The sequence below is a fragment of the Mustela nivalis genome (genome assembly GCF_964662115.1).
Source record: "Mustela nivalis genome assembly, chromosome: 17".
Lineage (NCBI taxonomy): Eukaryota > Metazoa > Chordata > Mammalia > Carnivora > Mustelidae > Mustela > Mustela nivalis.
In genome coordinates this window covers 21,077,321-21,096,878 of record NC_139036.1, presented here as the reverse complement: position 1 = coordinate 21,096,878, position 19,558 = coordinate 21,077,321, and the positions used below count along the sequence as shown (strand labels likewise).

The 19,558-nt window shown below is 53.4% G+C and overlaps 2 protein-coding genes across 9 annotated transcripts in view; one reads left to right on the top strand and one right to left on the bottom strand.

Annotated features, from left to right (window-relative positions):
• SARM1 (sterile alpha and TIR motif containing 1) overlaps nt 1-14,060 on the top strand; it is a 22,894-nt gene extending 8,834 nt beyond the window's left edge. The window contains exons 4-10 of one of the 7 annotated variants that reach the window (XR_014304847.1): nt 32-123; nt 221-456; nt 2,774-2,979; nt 3,066-3,245; nt 8,550-8,650; nt 9,018-9,139; nt 9,229-9,255. Coding sequence is in view for 5 of the 7 variants with exons in the window: in XM_082707084.1 (XP_082563210.1) it covers nt 32-123; nt 221-524; nt 2,840-2,979; nt 3,056-3,245; nt 9,018-9,139; nt 9,229-9,358 (978 nt within the window). In the remaining 2 variants the exon portion in view is untranslated. Of the gene's footprint in view, nt 1-31; nt 124-220; nt 525-2,773; nt 2,980-3,055; nt 3,246-8,549; nt 8,651-9,017; nt 9,140-9,228 lie in introns of those variants that run through there. The other 6 variants (XR_014304846.1, XM_082707080.1, XM_082707084.1 and 3 more) reach the window with 6 other exon arrangements.
• SLC46A1 (solute carrier family 46 member 1) lies at nt 12,534-19,558 on the bottom strand. 2 transcript variants are annotated; one of them, XM_082707155.1, is made up of 5 exons: nt 19,249-19,558; nt 17,935-18,787; nt 15,502-15,585; nt 13,673-13,829; nt 12,534-13,136 (listed from the first exon to the last, which is right to left on the bottom strand). In XM_082707155.1, exons 1-5 carry the CDS (start codon nt 19,474-19,476, stop codon nt 13,079-13,081), a joined length of 1,380 nt encoding a protein of 459 aa, XP_082563281.1. In that variant the 5' UTR covers nt 19,477-19,558; the 3' UTR covers nt 12,534-13,078. The 2 variants fall into 2 exon arrangements, with proteins under 2 accessions (XP_082563281.1, XP_082563282.1); XM_082707156.1 differs by having other exon boundaries at nt 19,200-19,528.

Genomic DNA, 19,558 nt, shown 5'->3' with positions numbered 1-19,558 from the left:
GCGCTCTTCTTACGTCTGACCCCTCCCTTAGGAGCAACAGGTAGATGGCGACCTGCTTCTGCGGCTCACGGACGAGGAGCTTCAGACCGACCTGGGCATGAAATCCGGCATCACCCGCAAAAGGTACGGCACCTCCTGCCCACCAGTCCTCACCTTCTGCCCCTAGCCAGTCCTAGGTCAGGACCTCAGCGTCCTCTTCTCCCCCTACCCCTGGCTGCAGATTCTTCAGGGAGCTCACGGAGCTCAAGACTTTCGCCAACTACGCTACGTGCGACCGCAGCAACCTGGCTGACTGGCTGGGCAGCCTGGACCCGCGCTTCCGCCAGTACACTTACGGCCTGGTCAGCTGCGGCCTTGACCGCTCCCTGCTGCACCGCGTGTCGGAGCAGCAGCTCCTGGAGGACTGCGGCATCCGCCTGGGCGTGCACCGCGCCCGCATCCTCACCGCCGCCAGAGGTCAGCCTGCCCACCTGGGAGCCCAGCCCTCGTCCAGCCTCAGCCCGGGGTGCTTACAGAGGGTAGGGGTGGGAAGACAGGGGGCTTAGGCGATTAGCCAACAGCTTACCAAGTACGGGCCTGGAGGTGCTTTAGGAAGGTCACGAGGGCAGAATGGAATCTAGGGCTCTAGCAACCCTTTTAATTTACTAATTTATTTTAATTTGCTAATTTACTATTTCGCTAATATTGTCAGTTACTATATATAAAGTTTTAAATATTATCTTATTAATATCTATATCCATTCTATTCAGTGGGTATTAATTTTAATTTTATTTACTTATTATCTTTTAAGATTTTATTTATCTGAGAGAGAGGGAGTGAGCCGGAAGAGGGAGGCGAGCAGAGGGAGAAGCAGACTCACGGTTGAGCAGGGAGTCCATCCTGGGGCTCAATCCCAGGACCCTGGGATCATGATTGAGCCGAAGGCAGAGGCTCAACCAACTGAGCCACCGGGATGCTCCTGGGTGTTAATTCTTTTAATCAACTTGTCACCATGCTGTGCATTACATCCCAGAACTTACTCATCATTTTTTTTTTTTTAAGATTTATTTATCCATTTTAGAGAGAGAGAGAGCAAGGCAGAGAGCAGGGGTGAGGGGCATGGGAAAGAGAGAATCCTCAAGCAGATTCCCCATTGAGTGTGGACCCCGGCTAGGGGCTCACTCTCACCACCCTGAGATCATGACCTGAGCCAAAATCAAGAGTCAGACACTTAACTGACTGAGCCACCCAGGTGCCTTTCTATAATGTACTTTTTAAAAATTTTTAAGTAATGAGAGCTACAGCTTAAAAGTGTCCAATTTGAAGAGTTTTGAAAAATGCATACATGTGTAACTACCATTATAATCCATCAAGGGTGTTCTTTTTAAAGATGATGAAACTAAGTTTTAGGGAATTTAAATACATTTCTCAAGGTTATCCCTTGGGGAATCCCAAATACAAACCCCAGAGCCATTAAGTAACAGAACTAGGATTTGAACCTCTGTCTTTCTGCTTCATAAACAGACAGGGGCTGACTGTGAATGCTGAGACTGAATATTATATGAAGATGGATTCTTTTCATTCATCTCAACAAGTTCAACCAAAGCAGATCAGCTTTCATTATTTTCACACTGCAGATCTCAGTATAACCCCAAGATTTCTTTTTTTTTTTTTTTTTTAGATTTTATTTATTTCTTTGTCAGAGAGAGTGAGCACAGGCAGAGGCAGAGGGAGAAGCAGGCTCCCCACTGAGCAAGGAGCCCGATGCGGGACTTGATCCCAGGATACTGGGATCGTGACCTGAGCCAAAGGCAGCCGCTTAACCAACTGAGCCACCCAGGATTCCCTAACCCCAAGATTTCATTTCTTAAAAACAGGGAGGGGTGCCTGGGGGGCTCAGGTTTGCATTCAGATTTCTCCTGCTCCGAATCCTTTCTGGAGTTCCAAATGGCACATTTTCCTTCTATGTTGCTGGCTGAGTCCTCCGGTTTGGCTTTGGAGCCAAGCTTCTGCGGGTTGTCCCCTCATAACCCAGCCTGGGGTTAGGGTTAGGGCCAAGGAGCATGGAAGGTCCGGTCTGCGGGCATTGTGGCAACCTTCCCAGAGGGCTGAGTTGAGGGCGTGGGTTAGGGTTAGGGATCCAGGGGAAATTGTGACCTCGGCCAAAGGCAGACACCTAACCAACTGAGCTACCCAGGTGCCCCCCTCCATGCACCCTTTTTAAGTGGATGCAGTGACCCACTGAGACTTGGATTTTAGAAGGACCCCTACGGTTGCTGTGCAAACAGATTGAACTGGGCAAGTGTGGATTTGGGGAGACCACTGAGAAGGCTGAGTTGGGGGCCTGGATGTAGAGAAAGCTCTGGGACTGGAGTCCAGGATGTTTAGTAGGAAGAATGCAGAGCTTGGAATCAAGTGTTGTGAATGTCTGTCTGTTCTGTTCACTGTCGTATTGCAAGCCCAAAGGGTAGTGCCTGGCACATAGTAAGTACTTAGTGAATATGCGTGGAATGAATGAATGAGAGGTAGGGGTGGGAGCCGATACCCAGGTTCTGGCTGTGGTGGTAACTAGGAAGGCAGGGGCCTGGGGAAGACTTGGGATGTGTTGGGTATAGTGTCTGTGGGCAGCTGCCCGTGCAAGTCTGGAGTTCTGGAGGGAGAACAGGGCTGGAGGTGCCAATCCGTGTCCCTAAACACAATGCCTGTCTCCTGAGAGGGACTCACCAATAGTGAGAAGCCTTCCTTCCTGTAGGCCCAGCTCTCTATCTCAGTGACTCTCTTTTGCACAAGCCAGGCGGCTCGGACCAGGCTGCGCTGAGAAGGCTGAGTAGACAGCAGGTGACACCCCATGGGGAGTCAGGGGGGACTCTTACTGAGCGGTTGTCTGTCTGCCTCAGAAATGCTACACTCCCCGCTGCCCTGCACTGGTGGCAAGCCCAGTGGGGACATCCCAGATGTCTTCATCAGCTACCGCCGGAGCTCAGGCTCCCAGCTGGCCAGGTGAGAAGGGGTGGGCAGGTGGGCGGCCCAGGGGCTGGGGGTCGGGCCGGGGCAGTGATGTGGGACCTCTTGCCAGCCTCCTGAAGGTGCACCTGCAGCTGCACGGCTTCAGTGTCTTCATTGATGTGGAGAAGCTGGAAGCAGGCAAGTTCGAGGACAAGCTCATCCAGAGTGTCATGGGTGCCCGCAACTTCGTGCTCGTGCTGTCAGCCGGGGCCCTGGACAAGTGTATGCAGGACTATGACTGCAAGGACTGGGTGCATAAGGTAGGTGCTGGCCTCCGTGGTCCCAGTACTGGCCCATGGCCAGAGGTCAAGGTCCTCCTCCCTTTCCTTCTCATTCGCACCCCCAGCCGTCTCCGCGGTCCAGCGACGAGGCAGGAGCCACAGCTCTGTCTGAAATTGGTCTTTGGCAAGTCACTTAGGCTCTCTGGGCCTCAGTGTTCTCATGCAGAAAATGGGGATAATGTGCCTGTCTTACTCACCTTGTGGGATGATCGTGAGGGTCGGAGAAGGAGGGAAGCGCTTTAATAAATAACCTCAGTGAGGGAAGAGGGGCAAGAGAGCCTGCTGACAGGCACAGTGGGATCGTGAAAGGCACAAAGCTGTGAGTTTGAATCCCAGCTCCAGCCTTGGGCAAGTTGCGTAACTGCAGTGAGCTTCGTTTTGACTACTGTGAAGTGGGAGAAGTATTGTCCCGGATTCCCTAGGATATTGTTGTAAGAATTAAAAGAGCTAAAATCTGTCAAGTCCTTAGCAGAATGCCTAGTTCTATAGTAATTGCTCTATAATGGCAGCATTTATCCTTGTAATTAGTATGAGTGCTTCCCGTTGTTTAATTAATGCCGTTCTATCTTCAGTGCCTGGCATATACTAGAAACTTACTGAATACTGGCAGAATGGATGGATGGATGAAATGGGTTCATACCACATCTGTGGATTATTAATTATTAATCAGTGAGGGATACAACAGTCATCTGATCTGGAACCCTTGTCCTGAAGCAGCTAAGGAAACAAGACGTGTCGAGATCATATAGGGTTTGGTGTCGCCGCTAAGCTACGTAGGTGAACCTCTCACTCGCCATAGGAGCGTGGAGAAGGGGGAGAACGTTAAGGGCTGGAATAACCGGGGAAGGCTTCATGAAGGAAGCAGAACTTGAGAAGAGACTTAAGAATTTAGGTAAGGGGAAGAGAAGGCATCCCAGGCAGGGCGACTGCGGGAGCAGAGGACAAAAGTGGGGATGAGGAAGGCGCATCCCCGGCGATTGCTTACAGATGAAGCGGAGGCTCAGAGCAGTAGAATTCTTCTTCCGCTGGCCACGCTGGTGTAGAAATCCAAAAAGCTGGCCTCTGAACTCCCATCGCTCTGACTCCAAAGCCCATGCTCTTTCCCAGCACCTTGTGCTCTTTCCCAGCACCTTCCGTGGCTCAGACCTGAGGGGGTGGGTGGGGAGGTAGGGGGATGGGGCAGGATTCTGCTGACACCGGAAATGGCCGTTCGCATCCCTCCCCAACTCCATGTCCCGTGAGGCCATGTTGGTAGCCTGAGATCAACCCTGGTGGGAATATTTGCACAAAGGAAATTGGTAAAGACTACAAAGCAGGATTTTATTTGGTTAGCTGGTTGTTTTTTGTTTGGTTGGTTTTGGGTTTTTGTTTTTGCCCCCAGAGAGTTATTTGTTAAACATTTGCCAGCACACCGCTGGGGTTCCCCGGGTGGCTCAGTTGGGTAAACACTGACTCTTGACTTTGGCTCAGGTCATGATCTCAGGGTGGTGAGATCGGGCTCCACACTGGACGTGGAGCCTGTTTAAGATTCTCTCCAGCCCTCCCCTCTCCCCTCCTCACTGGCTCTCTCCCTCTCTTAAAACAAACAAACTACAGAACCCGTTCCCTCAGCACCTAAAGGTTGGGAGAAGACTTGTGTTTAAAGCACTGGGGGAGGTTGCCTGGGTGGCTCAGTGGGTTGAGCCGCTGCCTTCGGCTCGGGTCGTGATCTCAGGGTCCTGGGATCGAGTCCCGCATCCGGCTCTCTGCTCAGCAGGGAGCCTGCTTCCTCCTCTCTCTCTCTCTCTCTGCCTGCCTCTCTGCCTACTTGTGATCTCTCTCTGTCAAATAAATAATAAAATCTTTAAAAAAAAAAAAAAGTTAAAAAAAAAAAATAAAGCACTGGGGGAAAGGGATCCCACAAGGGCAGTGAGACCAGGCCAGCGGTGGTAGGGAGAAGGCTCTGGCATCAGAGTACAACCAGACCGACCATGGGAAAGAGGGTCAGGCCCTGGAAGCCATGTTTTAGAGGCTGAGAACTGGGCTTGGTTGGATGGTAGGCCAAAGAGACACCTGGAGGATCATGGTTAATGGCCCAGAGCAGGTGGCAGGCGGCCTTCTGGGATAAAGAGAGGAGTAGCTGCGCTCCACGCGAGGTCAGACCTTGCTGTGTTCACTCTATATCCCGAATGCTTACAAGCCTGCATGGTACGAAGCAGGCTCTTGACTAGTTGATGGGGTACTTGAATCAGTTACCAAGCAGAGGAAGCTGAAATAACTGGGAAGGCCATACAGGTCCACCAGGTTCACCTGGCCAGAACACTCGACTCTGATCAAGTTTTCTCTTCTTTTTTATTTTTTTTTAAGATTTTATTTATTTATTGACAGAGAGAAATCACAAGTAGGCAAAGAGGCAGGCAGAGAGAGAGAGAGAGGAGGAAGCAGGCTCCCTGCTGAGCAGAGAGCCCGAAGTGGGACTCGACTCCGAGACCATGACCTGAACCGAAGGCAGTGCCTTAACCCGCTGAGCCACCCAGGCGCCCTCAAGTTTTCATTCGTAACCTGCTGGATGACCTTGAACAAGCCATTCTTCCTCTCTTGCCCGAAGCATGCTGTCTTTGGTTTTGGATAAAACATATGTCTAAAGGCTCTCAAATAAATTTGTGCAGGGTCAGAATTCAAACGAGGACTTAGCTGAAAGAGCCCTGGGCTTGGAATCTGAAGGCTTGATTCAGAAGCCTGGCCCTGCTTGGGCTGGACATTTGTGTGACTTGGGGGCAAGTCCCCTCTCTGGGCTTTCTTCTTCTCATTCATAAAATGAGAGGTTCCCCCCAAACCAATCAAGGCTGGAGTTATGTGGGTTTTTTCCCCAGGAAGGCTCTGGTCCCCAAGGGTGGTTGACACCCATCTAGCTGACTGCATTGAGGGAGGAGGGATGGGGGGAGCCTCTGCCTTGGACCAGTCCCAAAGGCCCCATTAGCCTTCCTTGGTTGTTAGTGCTTCACTGCCTCTGGTTTTAAGACTCCTTTCCCCGAAGCCACATTTAGTGGGTAATCAATACAGAAAACCACAAGTGAACTGCACTCAAGTAATTCCAATCCCTGAGGTTCCCCCTTGAAAAGAAAAAATAAAATTCAATAAGCACTTACCAGAGCACCCATTAATAGTAATATCCTCAGAAACACCTTGTGAGGGGGGTTTATTATCCTCTTTTACAGAGGAGGAAATCATAACACCTGTGATTGATTGATTAAGCAGAGGCTACATGCTGGGCACTGGCCTAAGCACTTGCCACAGGACATGGCAGTTACCCCCCAACAGAAGAGAAAACAGAGGCTTTGAGGGCCCGTTGGTTGCCTCATGCCACAAAGCCTATGTCAGAGATTCGATATGAACCCCAGTCTCAGGGTTCTGAAGTGTAGCCCCTAACAGCTGTGCTTTGTTGTCCCCCTCCCCACCTCCCTTCCTTCATGCATTCCAGCCATCCAGCCATCCATTAAGTATTTGGCAAGGACTGACTATGGGCAAGGCTTTGTGAAAGATGCTGAGATACAAGATGGATAAAAACCGGACATGTTCCCTATCTTTATGTCTGGTGGGGAAGACAGATATTAAGTAAATTACTCATTAATTAAGTTTGCAACTCTAGCATGTGTTAAAGAGCCTTTGAGAGGGGCGCCTGGGTGGCTCAGTGGGTTAAGGCCTCTGCCTTCGGCTCGGGTCATGATCCCAGGGTCCTGGGATTGAGCCCCACATCGGGCTCTCTGCTTGGCAGGGAGCCTGCTTCCTCCTCTCTCTGACTGCCTCTCTGCATACTTGTAATCTCTGTCTGTCAAATAAATAAATAAAATCTTTAAAAAAAAAAAAAAGAGCCTTCGAGAGCCTACAATAGGGAGATGGTGCATGGTCAGAGATGGGAGGGGAGACTTCCTTGGGAAAGTATGGATTGAGCTCAGATCAGAAAAATTAGTAAGCTAATAAGTAACTCAGATCAGAAAAATTAGTTAGGGGAAGGGGCCAGGAAGAACCTGTGCAAAGGCACTGCGCAGGGAGGGAGGGTGGCTAATCTAAGGGGGGCAAGGTCTCTGTGGCTGAGAGAACAGTGCAGGGCTGGAGTCTGGAAAGGGAGCTGTGGCCAACCACACGGAGCCTTCAGACCACAGTATGGAGGGGTTTTTTTGTTTGTTTGTTTTTTAAGACTGTGTGTGTTTATTTGACAGAGAAAGAGCACAAGCAGGGGGAGTGGCAGGCAGAGAGAAAGAGAAGCAGGCTCCCTGAAGAGTTAGGGGAGCCCGATGTGGGACTCAACCCCAGGACCCCGGGATCATACCCGAGCCAAAGGCAGTCGCTTAACCAACTGAGCCACCCCGGTGCCCTGAATTTTATTCTAAGAGCTGTGTAAAGTCTTGAAGACTTTTAAAGAGGGGGGAACATGATCAGATTTGGATTTTGGAAAGAGCTGCCAGGTGAAGGGGCAATGTAGAGAACAAGTTAGAGGAGGCAAGAGTGATGAGGAGAGACCTGGTGGGGGACAAAGATAAAGGAGTTGGAGCAGCACGGTGAGGGTGTGTGTGTGGAGGAAGAGCCAAAATGGGTAGGTCTGAGAAATGAGGACAACTGCAGGGCTGATGATGGATCAGTTTGGGTCCAGACAGGGATGTTTTTCTCCTGACACCAAGTTGTGTGGGTTTTTCTTGCCAGCACTAACCACCATTTCTCCAATGTGCCAACACCAACTGGGTGTCCCACAATTCAGTTCTTTTTAAGAAAAATTTTTAGATTGATTTATTTATCAGAGAGCGGGAGGCTGCGCCGCAAGTGTGAGGGGGCAGGGGAAGAGGGAGAAGCAGACTCCTTCCCCCTGAGCGCAGAGCCCAACATGGGGCTCCATCTCACGACCCTGAGATCGTGACCCGAGCCGAAACCAAGAGTCCTACGCTTAACTGACCAAACCACTCAGGCACCCCCAGTTCAGTTCTGATACTGACTCACCCAGAGCGAGTGTCAAACTCCAGAAGGGCTTAGTCCCACGTGTCTGCGCTCACTTCAGACGTCTGAGAGTCCCGGGTTCCTCGGCCACCCGCACTTCTGTCTGACTTGGTTACCAAGTCAGGAGTTCCCATGACACACATCCCTCCCCTGGCCAGTGCAATCATTTGCTAGAATGACATGCAGAACTGAGAAAGCACTTAACTATATTCCGGGTTCATTGTAGAGGCTGTAACTCAGGGACATTCGAATGGGGGCCATGCATAGGGTGTGGGGCACAGGCAGGGAGGCTCAGAGCTCCCATGCCCTCTACAGGCCACCCTCCCAACACCTGGATGTGTTCACCAAACCACCCCATCCTTCGGGGATTTGATGGAGGGTTCACTGTGGAGGCATGGTGAAGTCATTGGGCCCTGGTGAGTGAACTCAATCTCTAAGCCTCTCTCTCCTCCTGGGAGGTGTGCCTCTGTGACTCTATGTGGGGTACTTAGTTTCCAACTTTTTCATCATAGCTTGGTCTTCCTGGCAAGCAGCCCCCATCCAGAAGCTCTCTAGGCAAGCCCCATGCCCAACCTCCAGTCATCTGGGGATTCCCAGTGTTTCAGGAGCTCTATGCCAAGGACTTGGGGCAAAAACCAAATATTTGATTTTTATTAAAAAAACAAGGGGTGAGGGAAAAGCCAAAGCGGACTTTGGCACCAGCACCCCTCCTAGGGACTGCCTGGCACCAGGGTCCCTAGATGGGGGACCCAGGTCTCTTCCTTATCCCGTTTGTTCCTGCAGGAGATTGTGACTGCTTTGAGCTGTGGCAAGAACATTGTGCCGGTCATCGATGGCTTCGAGTGGCCAGAGCCCCAGGACCTGCCCGAGGACATGCAGGCCGTGCTCACCTTCAATGGCATCAAGTGAGGAGAGGGGCGGGTGCGCAGCCCCCAGCCAGCAGCTCCCCCCACCCCCACGCGGCCCCCTGACCCACCAGCCCCTGTGCCCACAGGTGGTCCCACGAATACCAGGAGGCCACGATTGAGAAGATAATCCGATTCCTGCAGGGCCGCTCCTCCCGGGACTCATCGGCAGGCTCTGACACCAGTTTGGAGGGGGCCACACCCATGGGCCCAACTTAACCAACTCTTAGATCCTAGGCCCTGCTGTGACCCCCATTCCCATAATCCCGCTCGAAGAAACTGCTCCTGGACCTGGGCTCTCTCAGCTGCAGCCACCTGGGCCCTTCTCTGGAAATTAATGTCGCTCTGCCCCCATCCTCACGGTCCACCTCAAGCCCAGCCTCCTCCGTGTCTGCAAAGGGAATGGGAGCCAGGCATTGGGGGTGCTCAGGGCCAGACACCTTCCCCCGCCCCATCCCCAGGTCCTGCTACCAGGTTCTCTATCTCAGGTGTGGGACAAACCCTGGACAATTGAGGGTTTGCCACACAGGACACCCCCTCCTCCCCAGACAGCAGCCAGCTTGAGTAGGGGGAAGGCTGGCAGCCTCCCTCTGACGCGTTCGGGGCAACGCTTTCCCCTCTGAGCTAAGCCAGGGTGGGAGCCCAGCAGCCAGCTGGAGATCAGGCTCCAGTGATGGCTCTCCACCCAGACTGTGCCTGGCTTCTGGCCTCACCGCATCCTGCCACCCTGTGGCCTTGACCTGTAATCACTGTGTCCTTAGCTGGCCTGGTCTCCAGTCCCCTCCCAGCCTTCCTGAGGTGCAGTCCTCTTAGCCACACGGGAGGTCAGGGTCGGCCAAGCCATCCCTCACTCTGGCTGGCAGCTGTTCACCAGGCCTGGGCCACCAAGGCCGTCTCGACAGGCAGCTAGCCACCCTCCCCGTGCCTTGTTGCTGGGCCTTGTTGCCAGCTCCCAGCCTGGCTCTGCTGGCTTGCCCAGCCCCTCCCCACCCTTTCGCTCAGGGGGCAGCCGGGGGAAACAGCCCCCTGTGATGGCAGTGCTGGGCTGGACAGAGCCCGCAGCAACACGGGAAGAGGCAGGATCCTGAAGAAGGGTGAGGGGTGTGTTGGAAACACCCGGAAATTTTGCAACAAGGACGTTCAGGAGACCTGGTCAGGGTTTGGGTTTCTGCTTTTCTCACAAATTCCCAGGTGGGTGGGTACAGACGGTCAAGGAATGAGACACCTGAACTAGCGAGCCTCTGAAACACAAATCCCTCCCAAACCTTTGCCATTCCGCCTCCCACCCCCACCCCTGCCCCACCTCATGCCACTCCACGGATCTTGTAGCCCCACTCGGTATTATGTCCCTTGCATGGAGAAGGGACTGAATGACTGAATGACGGGCCACTTCCCAAATCAGCAGCGGCCACCCCAGGATCCGGACCTGGCCTTCTGGTGCTCAGTCCAAGCCATGTCTCGAGAACCATCCTAGAAGCTGTGCTCAGGGCAGGGCTGTTGCTATCCCCATGGCTGGCTTCTCGGCCCCAAAGTCCGGCAGAGGGGGACAGGTTTTCACCAAAAAAGGCTGGTCCAAGAGCTATACAGAAATAAACAAGCAGGAACATCCCTATGCCCCTTTCTCCACTTGGGTAGGAGAGCAAGAAAGTATCTCCCCGCTCCCATAAACCCAGGCTTCGGCTAATAGGGTCAGCTGGAACCCGCCCTGCCTCTCCCCTCCTGGGGGCAGTGGGCAGTGGCCTGACACCTCAGGCTGGCTCAGCTTCCAGAGTCACCTCACGCGGGGACCAGCCAGGTCACTCCTAGCTCCGGAGCCTCACGGTCAGAAAGTCAGAGGTCTCACGCTGGGCTTGGGACACCTTCCTTCTACTCCCCCTCCTGCCGAAGATTCGCTCTCTAGCCAGTCCCGGCCCCAGCTCTGGCCTTCACTGCTCTTGACCCTGTCTCCTTCAGGCCACAGGAGCGGCCACCAGTGCCAGGCCCTGGATGCAGAGCGGACATTGCCGTCGCAGAGCAGCGTCAGTAATGATACACGGGCATGAATGCTCTCCCAGGGAAGCTCTCTTTTTGTCATCATCAGCCCCCCTCCCTCCTGAGGTGCTCTGCGGGTGGTATTCAGGGAGGCTGCCAGGCCATTTCTTCTGTTCCTACACCCTCAACTGCTGCCCCTTCATGACTGGGGAATCAGAGCTCAGCCTCCAAACCTGAGTGATGACCCCCACCCCCAGCCAGGCTTGGCCCCACAGGGTTAGTCCTGAACAGGGGCTGAGAAACAGCCTTTCCCCCACAGCCTGCTCTGACATGGGCCTGCAGGGTCAGGGTTTTCCGTCTGCAAGTCCAGGCTGAGTGAGCAAGGCCCCTAACCACCTCACCCCAGGGACTGAGGACTGCTCAGGGACACCCAGAGGTCAAAAGTTCAGCTCCAACTCCTTCATTCTTCTCCCCTGCCCAACAAGAGAGGCATTTCATTCTAGAATGTATGAGGTGGGAAAGGTCTCAGCATGTCATCTAATCCAGTGTTTCCTAACTTGACCACCTGTGATCAGATAGCTCAGAGCACTGCTGACCCAGCCCTTCGGAGGAGGGCTTTGCTCAAGGTCACAAGCAAGCCCAAAGCAGTGCCCAGAGCAGAGGCCAGGCCTGAGGCCAGACCAAAACCTTTTCCCAACCCTTCTCACTGCCTTAGGCTGGGACAGTGAAAAACCGTATTCCCCGCCTTGCTTTGGTCAGTAAGTTGGGAACGTGGCAACAGGCCCGAGCTGCAGAAGCCACAGCTGACCCCGGTGGGGTCACAATTCACACCTGTGTGATTTCTAAGGCAGGGAAAGGAGCCAAGCCCTGTGGCCAATGCAGGCAAGTGCCGCCTAATCTGGGTCTATGGAGGGGCTGGCAGCCCTCAACAAAGGTGGTGCCTTACTACTTCTGGGCCGGCTTCCCTAACAGCCTGGAAAAGGGCCCCTTGTTCTCTGAGAAAGTGCAGCCCCGATCATATCGGGGAGTCAGGCCCCTCTCCGGGTTCCTGTTGAGCTACAGAAGTAGGAGGACAGTCTCAACACACGGTCCCACTGAAAAGCGTGCCAACAGGAGCGTTGGAGGACATAGTATCAAAACCCGATGCCTTCAGGGGCGGATCTCTGGTGGACCCTCGGGAATGGGCTCTGTCCCCAATCTCTCCACTGGCCTAAGGCCAGCCGGGCAACCCTCCAGTCTCTCCAGCAGCTCAAGAGAAGAGAATGAGCAGTGAGATGCGGTGTGGGCCAGCCCACGGCAACTCAGGGGCCCCCTGCCCAGCCCAGAAGCTTGCTGCTGTCTGACTGCTGGTGGGCAGACCGGGAGTGGGAAAGCAGACAACCCCAGAGCCCAAGGCCTTCCGGGCCCAGAAGGTTCACTTCAGTGTGATTCTTTGGATTTATTGTGATTGGCATTGCTAAGTTTAGAGGGTCGATCCCAGCCCAAAATGGCAGCACCCTCCCCCAGAGGGCACCCAGCCCTGCCACAGCCTTCCCCTCAGAACCACATCCGTCTCTGAGGGACTACTGGTGGCTGCGCCCCAGAAATGGCCCGGTGAGCTGTGCGATCTGGGCTGAAGCAGAGATGCCAGAGATGCCAGCCCTTGCGCTTCATCTGCTCCCTGAGGTGTCCCTCCGTCGGGACCTCCACTCTCCTGGAGGGTTCCGTGTGACTGCTAGTAGGAAGGGGGCACCCACCCCTGTTAAAAATGGCTTCCCCACTGCCTCCTGGAGTAGGACCGTCTGGGTTCCAAACCTAGGTTGAAGTCCTGGGCTGGCACAGCCGTCTAGCTGGACCACCCTGTCTGAGGCAGATGCGTGCCCTCTGAGGGGCGGTGCCCGTGTCGCGCGGGCCGGGATCCAGATGCATACTTGGGGTTGCTTTGTGTTCGCTTCGCTCCCTTTGCCCTCTGTCTCCAGTGCAGGCGGATCAGGGGCTCTGAGGAAACTGCTGGAATTCAGGGTGAGGATTAGCCTTTTCCAGCACCCTGTGAGAGAGACCAGATAAAGGGTTCAGATTTGACATGGGGAGACATCCTCAGCTCTTAGAGATGGGACACAGGCTTTCTCGCGTGGACTGGGACAGGTATTCCCTCCCAAAGCCGAGAGGTGGAAGACAAGGAAATGTCCAGAGACAGGGCTCTGGAAAGCAACTCTTAAGGCTACAGGGGGAAGAACCCAGAAGGTCAGGCTAGCCTGGGGGCAGCCATATTAGCTGAGAAAGCTCTCCAGGCTTCTTGTTAGCACATTCCCGCCACCTTACTTCCATCTGCAAAATGGGAGTGGAGGAGGGGAGCTGAGGGAGAGAACACAGCCTTGCCAGCAAGCAATGGGAGCCTGTCCCTTCCCCTACTGCCTCTCCACCCCTCAGCCTTGCCCTTGGGGAAGATTAGGAAGATTAGGCAGCTGTCCTCACCGGGAGAGTCAAGGGGTTCCATGAATGAGTTCTGGTGGGAGGAGAAGAAAGTGGAATTCTTTGGGATAAAGGGCATTATTATGATCAAGAGTCAGAGCCCTGCATTACCCAATCAGAATGGCCGGGATGAAGAGGAGGGCGGCTCCCAGGAGGAAGGGGAACCCCTTCATGAAGTTCAAGGTGGCTGGGTAGAGCGAGTTGAAGATGCCAGAAGCCATCAGCATGGCCAAGCCATTGACACAGGCCACAGCAGAAAAGAGAGCACCTGCGAAGAAATAAACATCGTACTTTTACTTTGAGATGGAAGACATAGGTTCAAATCCCAGCATCACTAGCTCACTGCTGTGTGACCTGGGGCAAGTCACTTAGCGTTTCTGAGTCTCACCTTCCTCAATAATAAATCCTACATCATGTGTTGTGATAAGGGTTCAATGAGGTCGTGCATGGAGAGCGGTTGGCACACGGGCTACCAAATAAATGACTGTTGTTAAATCCATGTGTTCAAAGTATGTGTGCTATCTTCTACCAAAACCCTGATAAAATGGGTTTTGGTTTATGTTCTTTGGGAATCATCTCCTGTTTGGATTAATTGCTGGCTTAATTCCCAGTTCCAACACTTATTATCTGTGTCATCACTGAATAAGTTGCTTATTCTTCCGGGTTTCTGTCCCTCTTCTGTTGAACAAGGACAATACCTATTTCACAGATTGGCAGCAAGAGTAAATTCACATGTAAAAACATCCATCACAGGCCCTAGCCCCCTGCAGGCAGGCAGTTAGTGAGGGCTGTTCTTTTCTCCGGTTCCCCTTGGGGCCTCTCTGGGTACAGTGAAGGTGCTAGAAAAAAGGCTTACTGAGTGAATGAATGAAGGTACATGGGTTCAGGGTGGGGGTGGGGGGCATACAGAATGAACCCGTAGTGGGCTGCACATGGCACCAGATCCCCCTTCTAGGCCAGATGGGGGGAAATGGATGAGCCAGGTATTTACAGACTAGGATCTAAAGACCCAGAGGCCCCAGAAGCTATTCCTTAGAGAGATGCCAGCAGAACCCAAATTTTGCAAAACGAGCAACAACCCAACAGAAGTTGAGTTTGCACTCTGTCAGAGTGTCAGAGCCAGGAGGACCTTGTCATCAGGAGCAAACCACTCACGTTACACAGGAGGAAACAGGCACCAAGACAGAAAGGGACCTGCCCAAGATCACACAGCCAGTGGGTGACAAAGCCAGGACCTGCTGCTCTTAAAAACAGAGCTGGGGGAGCGCCTAGGTGGCTCAAGCCTCTGCCTTCAGCTCAGGTCATGATCTCAGGGTCCTGGGATCGAGCCCCACATGGGGCTCTGTTCAGCAGGGAGTCTGCTTCCCCTTTTTTCTGCCTGCCTCTCTGCATACTTGTGATTTCTCTCTCTGTCAAATAAATTTTTAAAATCTTAAAAAAAAAAAAAAAAAAAAAAAAACAGAGCTGGGTTTGCATCCTAGCTCTACCACTAACTGAGGGACCTTGGCTGACCCGATTTAACCCTCTGGGTCTCTGCTTCTTCATCTGTTACTTGGGGACAAGGAAGTATCTAAAGGTTGCTTGCTTCCTCTCTAAGCTTGCACACTGGCCCTAGTGAAGCAGGGAACTCTGACATCATCACATCCATTTTACAGACAAAAAAGCTGAGGTCTGGAGAGAGTAAATCCTGTGCTCGGGTTACCCAAGAGAACAAGTGTGCTCTGCTGACTGCAAATTCCAACCCCGTGATCTCAAAATCCAAGGTCCTGTGGTCCTCTGCCAGCCCTAGGCAATTTGATAGAAGCGCATTTGTCTTGGCTACTAACGTGTTCTGGGTGGGAGGGAGGAAGGTAGGTCCCTCCTGGCTCACAGTTGCTCTCTGCCCAGTTAGGGCAACACCGGCTCTGAGCAACCAAATGCAGGCTGACCCTGGCACTCACCCTGCTCTGACTCGCCCACCAGCCTGGAGAGCTTGGACCGAATGATGGGTGTGATGACTAAGGACAGGAACAGGAGTCCATACCCTGCAGAGAAAGAAACAAACAAGAAAACAGGGTCAGGGAGTGGGGTGCCTAAGCACGGTGCACAGCAGAGCTCCTCTACATGCATAGCTCACGTGGGACTCAGGATGGACACAGGAAAAGCTCCCCTATTGAAGGGGACAGTGATCATGGAGGGTCAGAGACCACCTTTCTCAAGGCTTGACCCACCCACTCCCTCTTTTGTGAAGGAATGCTGATTTCCCTCCAATTATGTTCTTGTCCGAATGCCTCTTGCGGTCACAGCAGGCACGATGCACCCACCTTGAGTTTCAAAGGGATGGCAAGGCACAGAAAATAAGCATGGGCTTTGGAGTTGGCCTTGAGTTCCTAACCTGATGCCATCTCTTACTGTGTGGCCTTGGACATGACTCCCATCTGTGAAATGATAACAAAGCCTTTATCACAGAATGGCTCTAGGGTGTGTAGGAGGCTGAATAATGGTCACCTTAAGACATCAGGTCGTAATTCCTGGAATTTGTTAATGATGCCTTATTTGGAAAACGGGTCTTTGAAGATGTGATTAAGGATCTTGCAATGAGGTGATCTTCCTGGATTGGACTGGGCCCTAAATGCAATCAAGTGAATCCTTCGGGGGAAATGGAGGGAGATGTGACAGAACAGAGAAGGCTCACAGAAGAGAAAGAGGCCATGTCACTACAGAGGCAGAGATTAGGGTGACCTGGCCACAAGCCACAGAATGCAGGCAGCCAGCAGAAGCTGGAAGAGGGGAGGGAGATCCTCTCCCAGAGCCTCCGAAGGCAGCATGACCCTGCTAACCCCTTGCCTGAGGCCCACTGACACAGATACTTCACTTCCGGCCTCCAGAACTATGAGAGAATACATTTCCATTATTTTAAGCCATCCAGTTGGTGAAAATTTGTTACAGTAGCCCCGGGAAATGAAGTTCCTTTTTCCCCTTGCGTTTGTTACTCAAGGGCTTACAAGCTTTCTTTCGTAACAGTTTCTCTCCCTTCCGTGGCTGTTGGTTCTAGAGCACAGAGGACCCTCACAAGTGGGTATCTGAGGTAACCCACGGCCCCTTCAGGTGTCCAGTCCTCAAACCCCACTCCGCTGAGGCTCCCCAGAGTCATGACAGTGTCTCCATCATCTCTGGACTCCTGAGGGCACTAAGCCCAGCACCGGGGCCTCGGGAGATGCTGTGTGCAGGAGAGGAAGGTACCTGGTCCCCTTCGGCCTCACTCTCCATGCAAGCAGCCAAGTTAAGACATCTCTGATTACTGATCAGCTCACTTTGTAAACAAAGTATTTAAGGACTCAAACAAAATTCATCTGTCTCTCTAAAAAAAGTTAACTTCCTCATTCCTAGCCACCCCTCTCCTACCAAAAGAAAAAGGGGGAAGAGGGAGGGAGGAAGGGGTAGGGGATGAGGGAGAGGAAGAGAAAGAAAAAAAAGAACTAAGGCAGGCAGAAATTTGATATCTGTGTCAGAGAAGACTTAAAAAAAAAAAAAAAAAAACTCAAGGAAGGGGTGCCTGGGTGGCTCAGTCATTAAGAGTCTGCCTTCGGGGCACCTGGGTGGCTCAGTGGGTTAAGGCCGCTGCCTTCGGCTCCGGTCATGATCCCAGGGTCCTAGGATTGAGTCCCGCATCGGGCTCTCTGCTCAGCGGGGAGCCTGTTTCCTCCTCTCTCTCTCTCTGTCTGCCTCTCTGCCCACTTGTGATCTCTCTCTCTCTCTCTCTGTCAAATAAATAAATAAATAATCTTTAAAAAAAAAAAAAAAAAGTCTGCCTTCGGCTCAGGTCATGATCCCAGGGTCCTAGGATTGAGCCCCACATCAGGCTCCCTGCTCAGTGGATAGTCTGCTTATCCCTCTCCCATTGCCCCTGCTTGTGTTCTCTCTCTTGCTGTGTGTCTCACTCTGTCAAATAAATAAATAAAATCTTAAAAAAAAAAAAAAACCTCAAGGAAGATGATCAAGGATATTTGAGGTAGGGCCTGTGATTCTTATCAGAGAAGTGAATATTAAGGCATTAATGGCATGGACTTTGTTTAAGAACACCATAAATGCTGGCTGTGGGAGGCCAACAAGTGAAGTAATCAGTGTATGAGCCATACTTGTGTCTTCTGCTCTATCTTACTAATGATGTTTATAGTTGACAACGTGGATTAATGACCGAGGTCTGTCTTTTCCGGCTAACAAGGATGGCATTTTTATGAAGATTCTTGGTTGTCTGTCCTCCAGTGCAGGCAAGGAGCCTAACCATGATTCTAGACACAGGCACGAACCACATTTAAAGGCCATGAGTGTCTGACCCCCAATTTTCACCCAGCACCTCTGGGACAAACCGTCCCCGAGCCCACCCACTTAACCTGTAAACATGAGAGGGGTGATGGTAGCAAACGCAAAGACCCCCATTCCCAGAATGTTGAAGGCCAGGCCAATCTCGGCCACCCAGGTGTCGGCCAGGCAGTGCTGCAGGAGCCGCAGGCCCACCAGGCTGGTGAGGTATGGCAGATGCTGCGCGGCAGAACCGTAGCCGATCAGCTTGGAGTCCCAGCAGAGGGGTCTGCTCAGCTCGTAGAGGGTCAGGATGTCCTGGGCTCCAAAGTGCACAGTAACTACCATGAAGATGGCCAAAGAGTACAGGGCTAAGTGCCTCCTGGACTTCTCTGGGGCCGGAGACGCATACAGCTGGACAATGGACCGGTGATGGCGGAGCGTGAAGAGCCGTGCAGGTGTTGGCTCCTTTACCGTCTCACCAAAGCAGAAGGCTGCATAGAGAGTCATGGCTATCAACAAGGCCAAGGCCAGCCAGAAGGGGTTAGCATAACCCTGGGCCCTGAGCCAGTGGCCCCCAAGGAGGCTGGCCAGCATCCCTGCCACCCCGATGCATGCCTCCAGCAGGGCCATTCGAATGGTGCGGCTGCGGCTGGAGCTAACATCCGCCACCGAGGCAAAGCCTGCAGCCAGCAGGCCACTGAAGTCCCCCAGTAGTGCGCAAAGGATCCGGCCCAGCACGAAGTAGCCCACGTGGAGCTGCAGCTGCACCACGAAGATGGACACCAGCGCCTGCAGCAAGAGGCCCAGGGAGGCCAGCACCAGTAGGGGACGGCGGCCCACGCAGTCACTCCAGGCACCCAGCAGGGTGGACGAGAATAGCCCCACCAGGAAGCCGCCCAGGTTCATGTAGAGGGTCCAGTGGGAGGTAAGGGTCTCCACTTCCTGTGGGGACATGAATCATAAACAGGTGCTATTCCTCACTGTGGGCTGCCCGTCCTGCAAAACACCACCATCCTGGGAGATACAGGGATAGGGACTCTCCTCGAAGCCCTAAACCTCAGAGAATCTTAGTAAAACTCCCAAAATCTTGGCCCTGGCTTATGGGGGAATGGACCACGGTCCCACTCCCTTACTTTCACTCTCTTTTGTTAATTCTCATTGCCTCGCTTTACCCAGAGCGACATTAAGCACAACACCCGCCCCTTTTCCCCCCCGCAGCGGTCGCTCAGGCCCCAACTTTGCTCTGGCCCCGTCCACTACCCCAAAACCAGCCCGCCCTCTCCCGGACGCAAGCCCCGCCCCTCGGCCGCCCCCACGATCCCGCCCGGGCCACCTCCCCCCGCCCCCACCGCACCGCCGGTGCCCGGCTCAGCGCGCCTGCCGCGCTCCTCCCGCGCCGCCACCTTCATGACGGGGTCCGCGCTGTGGTTGCTGCAGCCGGGCCTGTCGCGGGTCCCATTGTAGCCGAGGTCGGCACTGAAGCGGTGCCACAAGTACTGCGTAGTGAGCGGGCCCTGCAGGACCAAAGCGAAGTTGGCGAGGAAGACGAGCGGCTCCACGGGGCCGCGGCACAGCACCGCGGGGGTGAGGCGCGCGCGGGCCTCTCCCGAGGGGGTCGCGCACCCCTCCATGCGCGTGCGCCTCAGGGGCTACGCCAGACGGGTGGCTGGGCTTTCTGCGCCTGCGCCTCCGCCCAGCGTCCCTTTTTAAAAA

What these genes read in the sequence shown, in the direction of transcription:
- SLC46A1 (XM_082707155.1), bottom strand. Translation starts at nt 19,476, where the DNA reads ATGGAGGGGTGCGCGACCCCCTCGGGAGAGGCCCGCGCGCGCCTCACC. An exon ending in GCGCGGACCCCGTCATGAAG is followed by an intron (nt 18,788 to 19,248) that starts GTGGCGGCGCGG and finishes ATGTCCCCACAG; the next exon opens with GAAGTGGAGACCCTTACCTC. An exon ending in GGTGGGCGAGTCAGAGCAGG is followed by an intron (nt 13,830 to 15,501) that starts GTGAGTGCCAGG and finishes ATTTCTTCGCAG; the next exon opens with GTGCTCTCTTTTCTGCTGTG.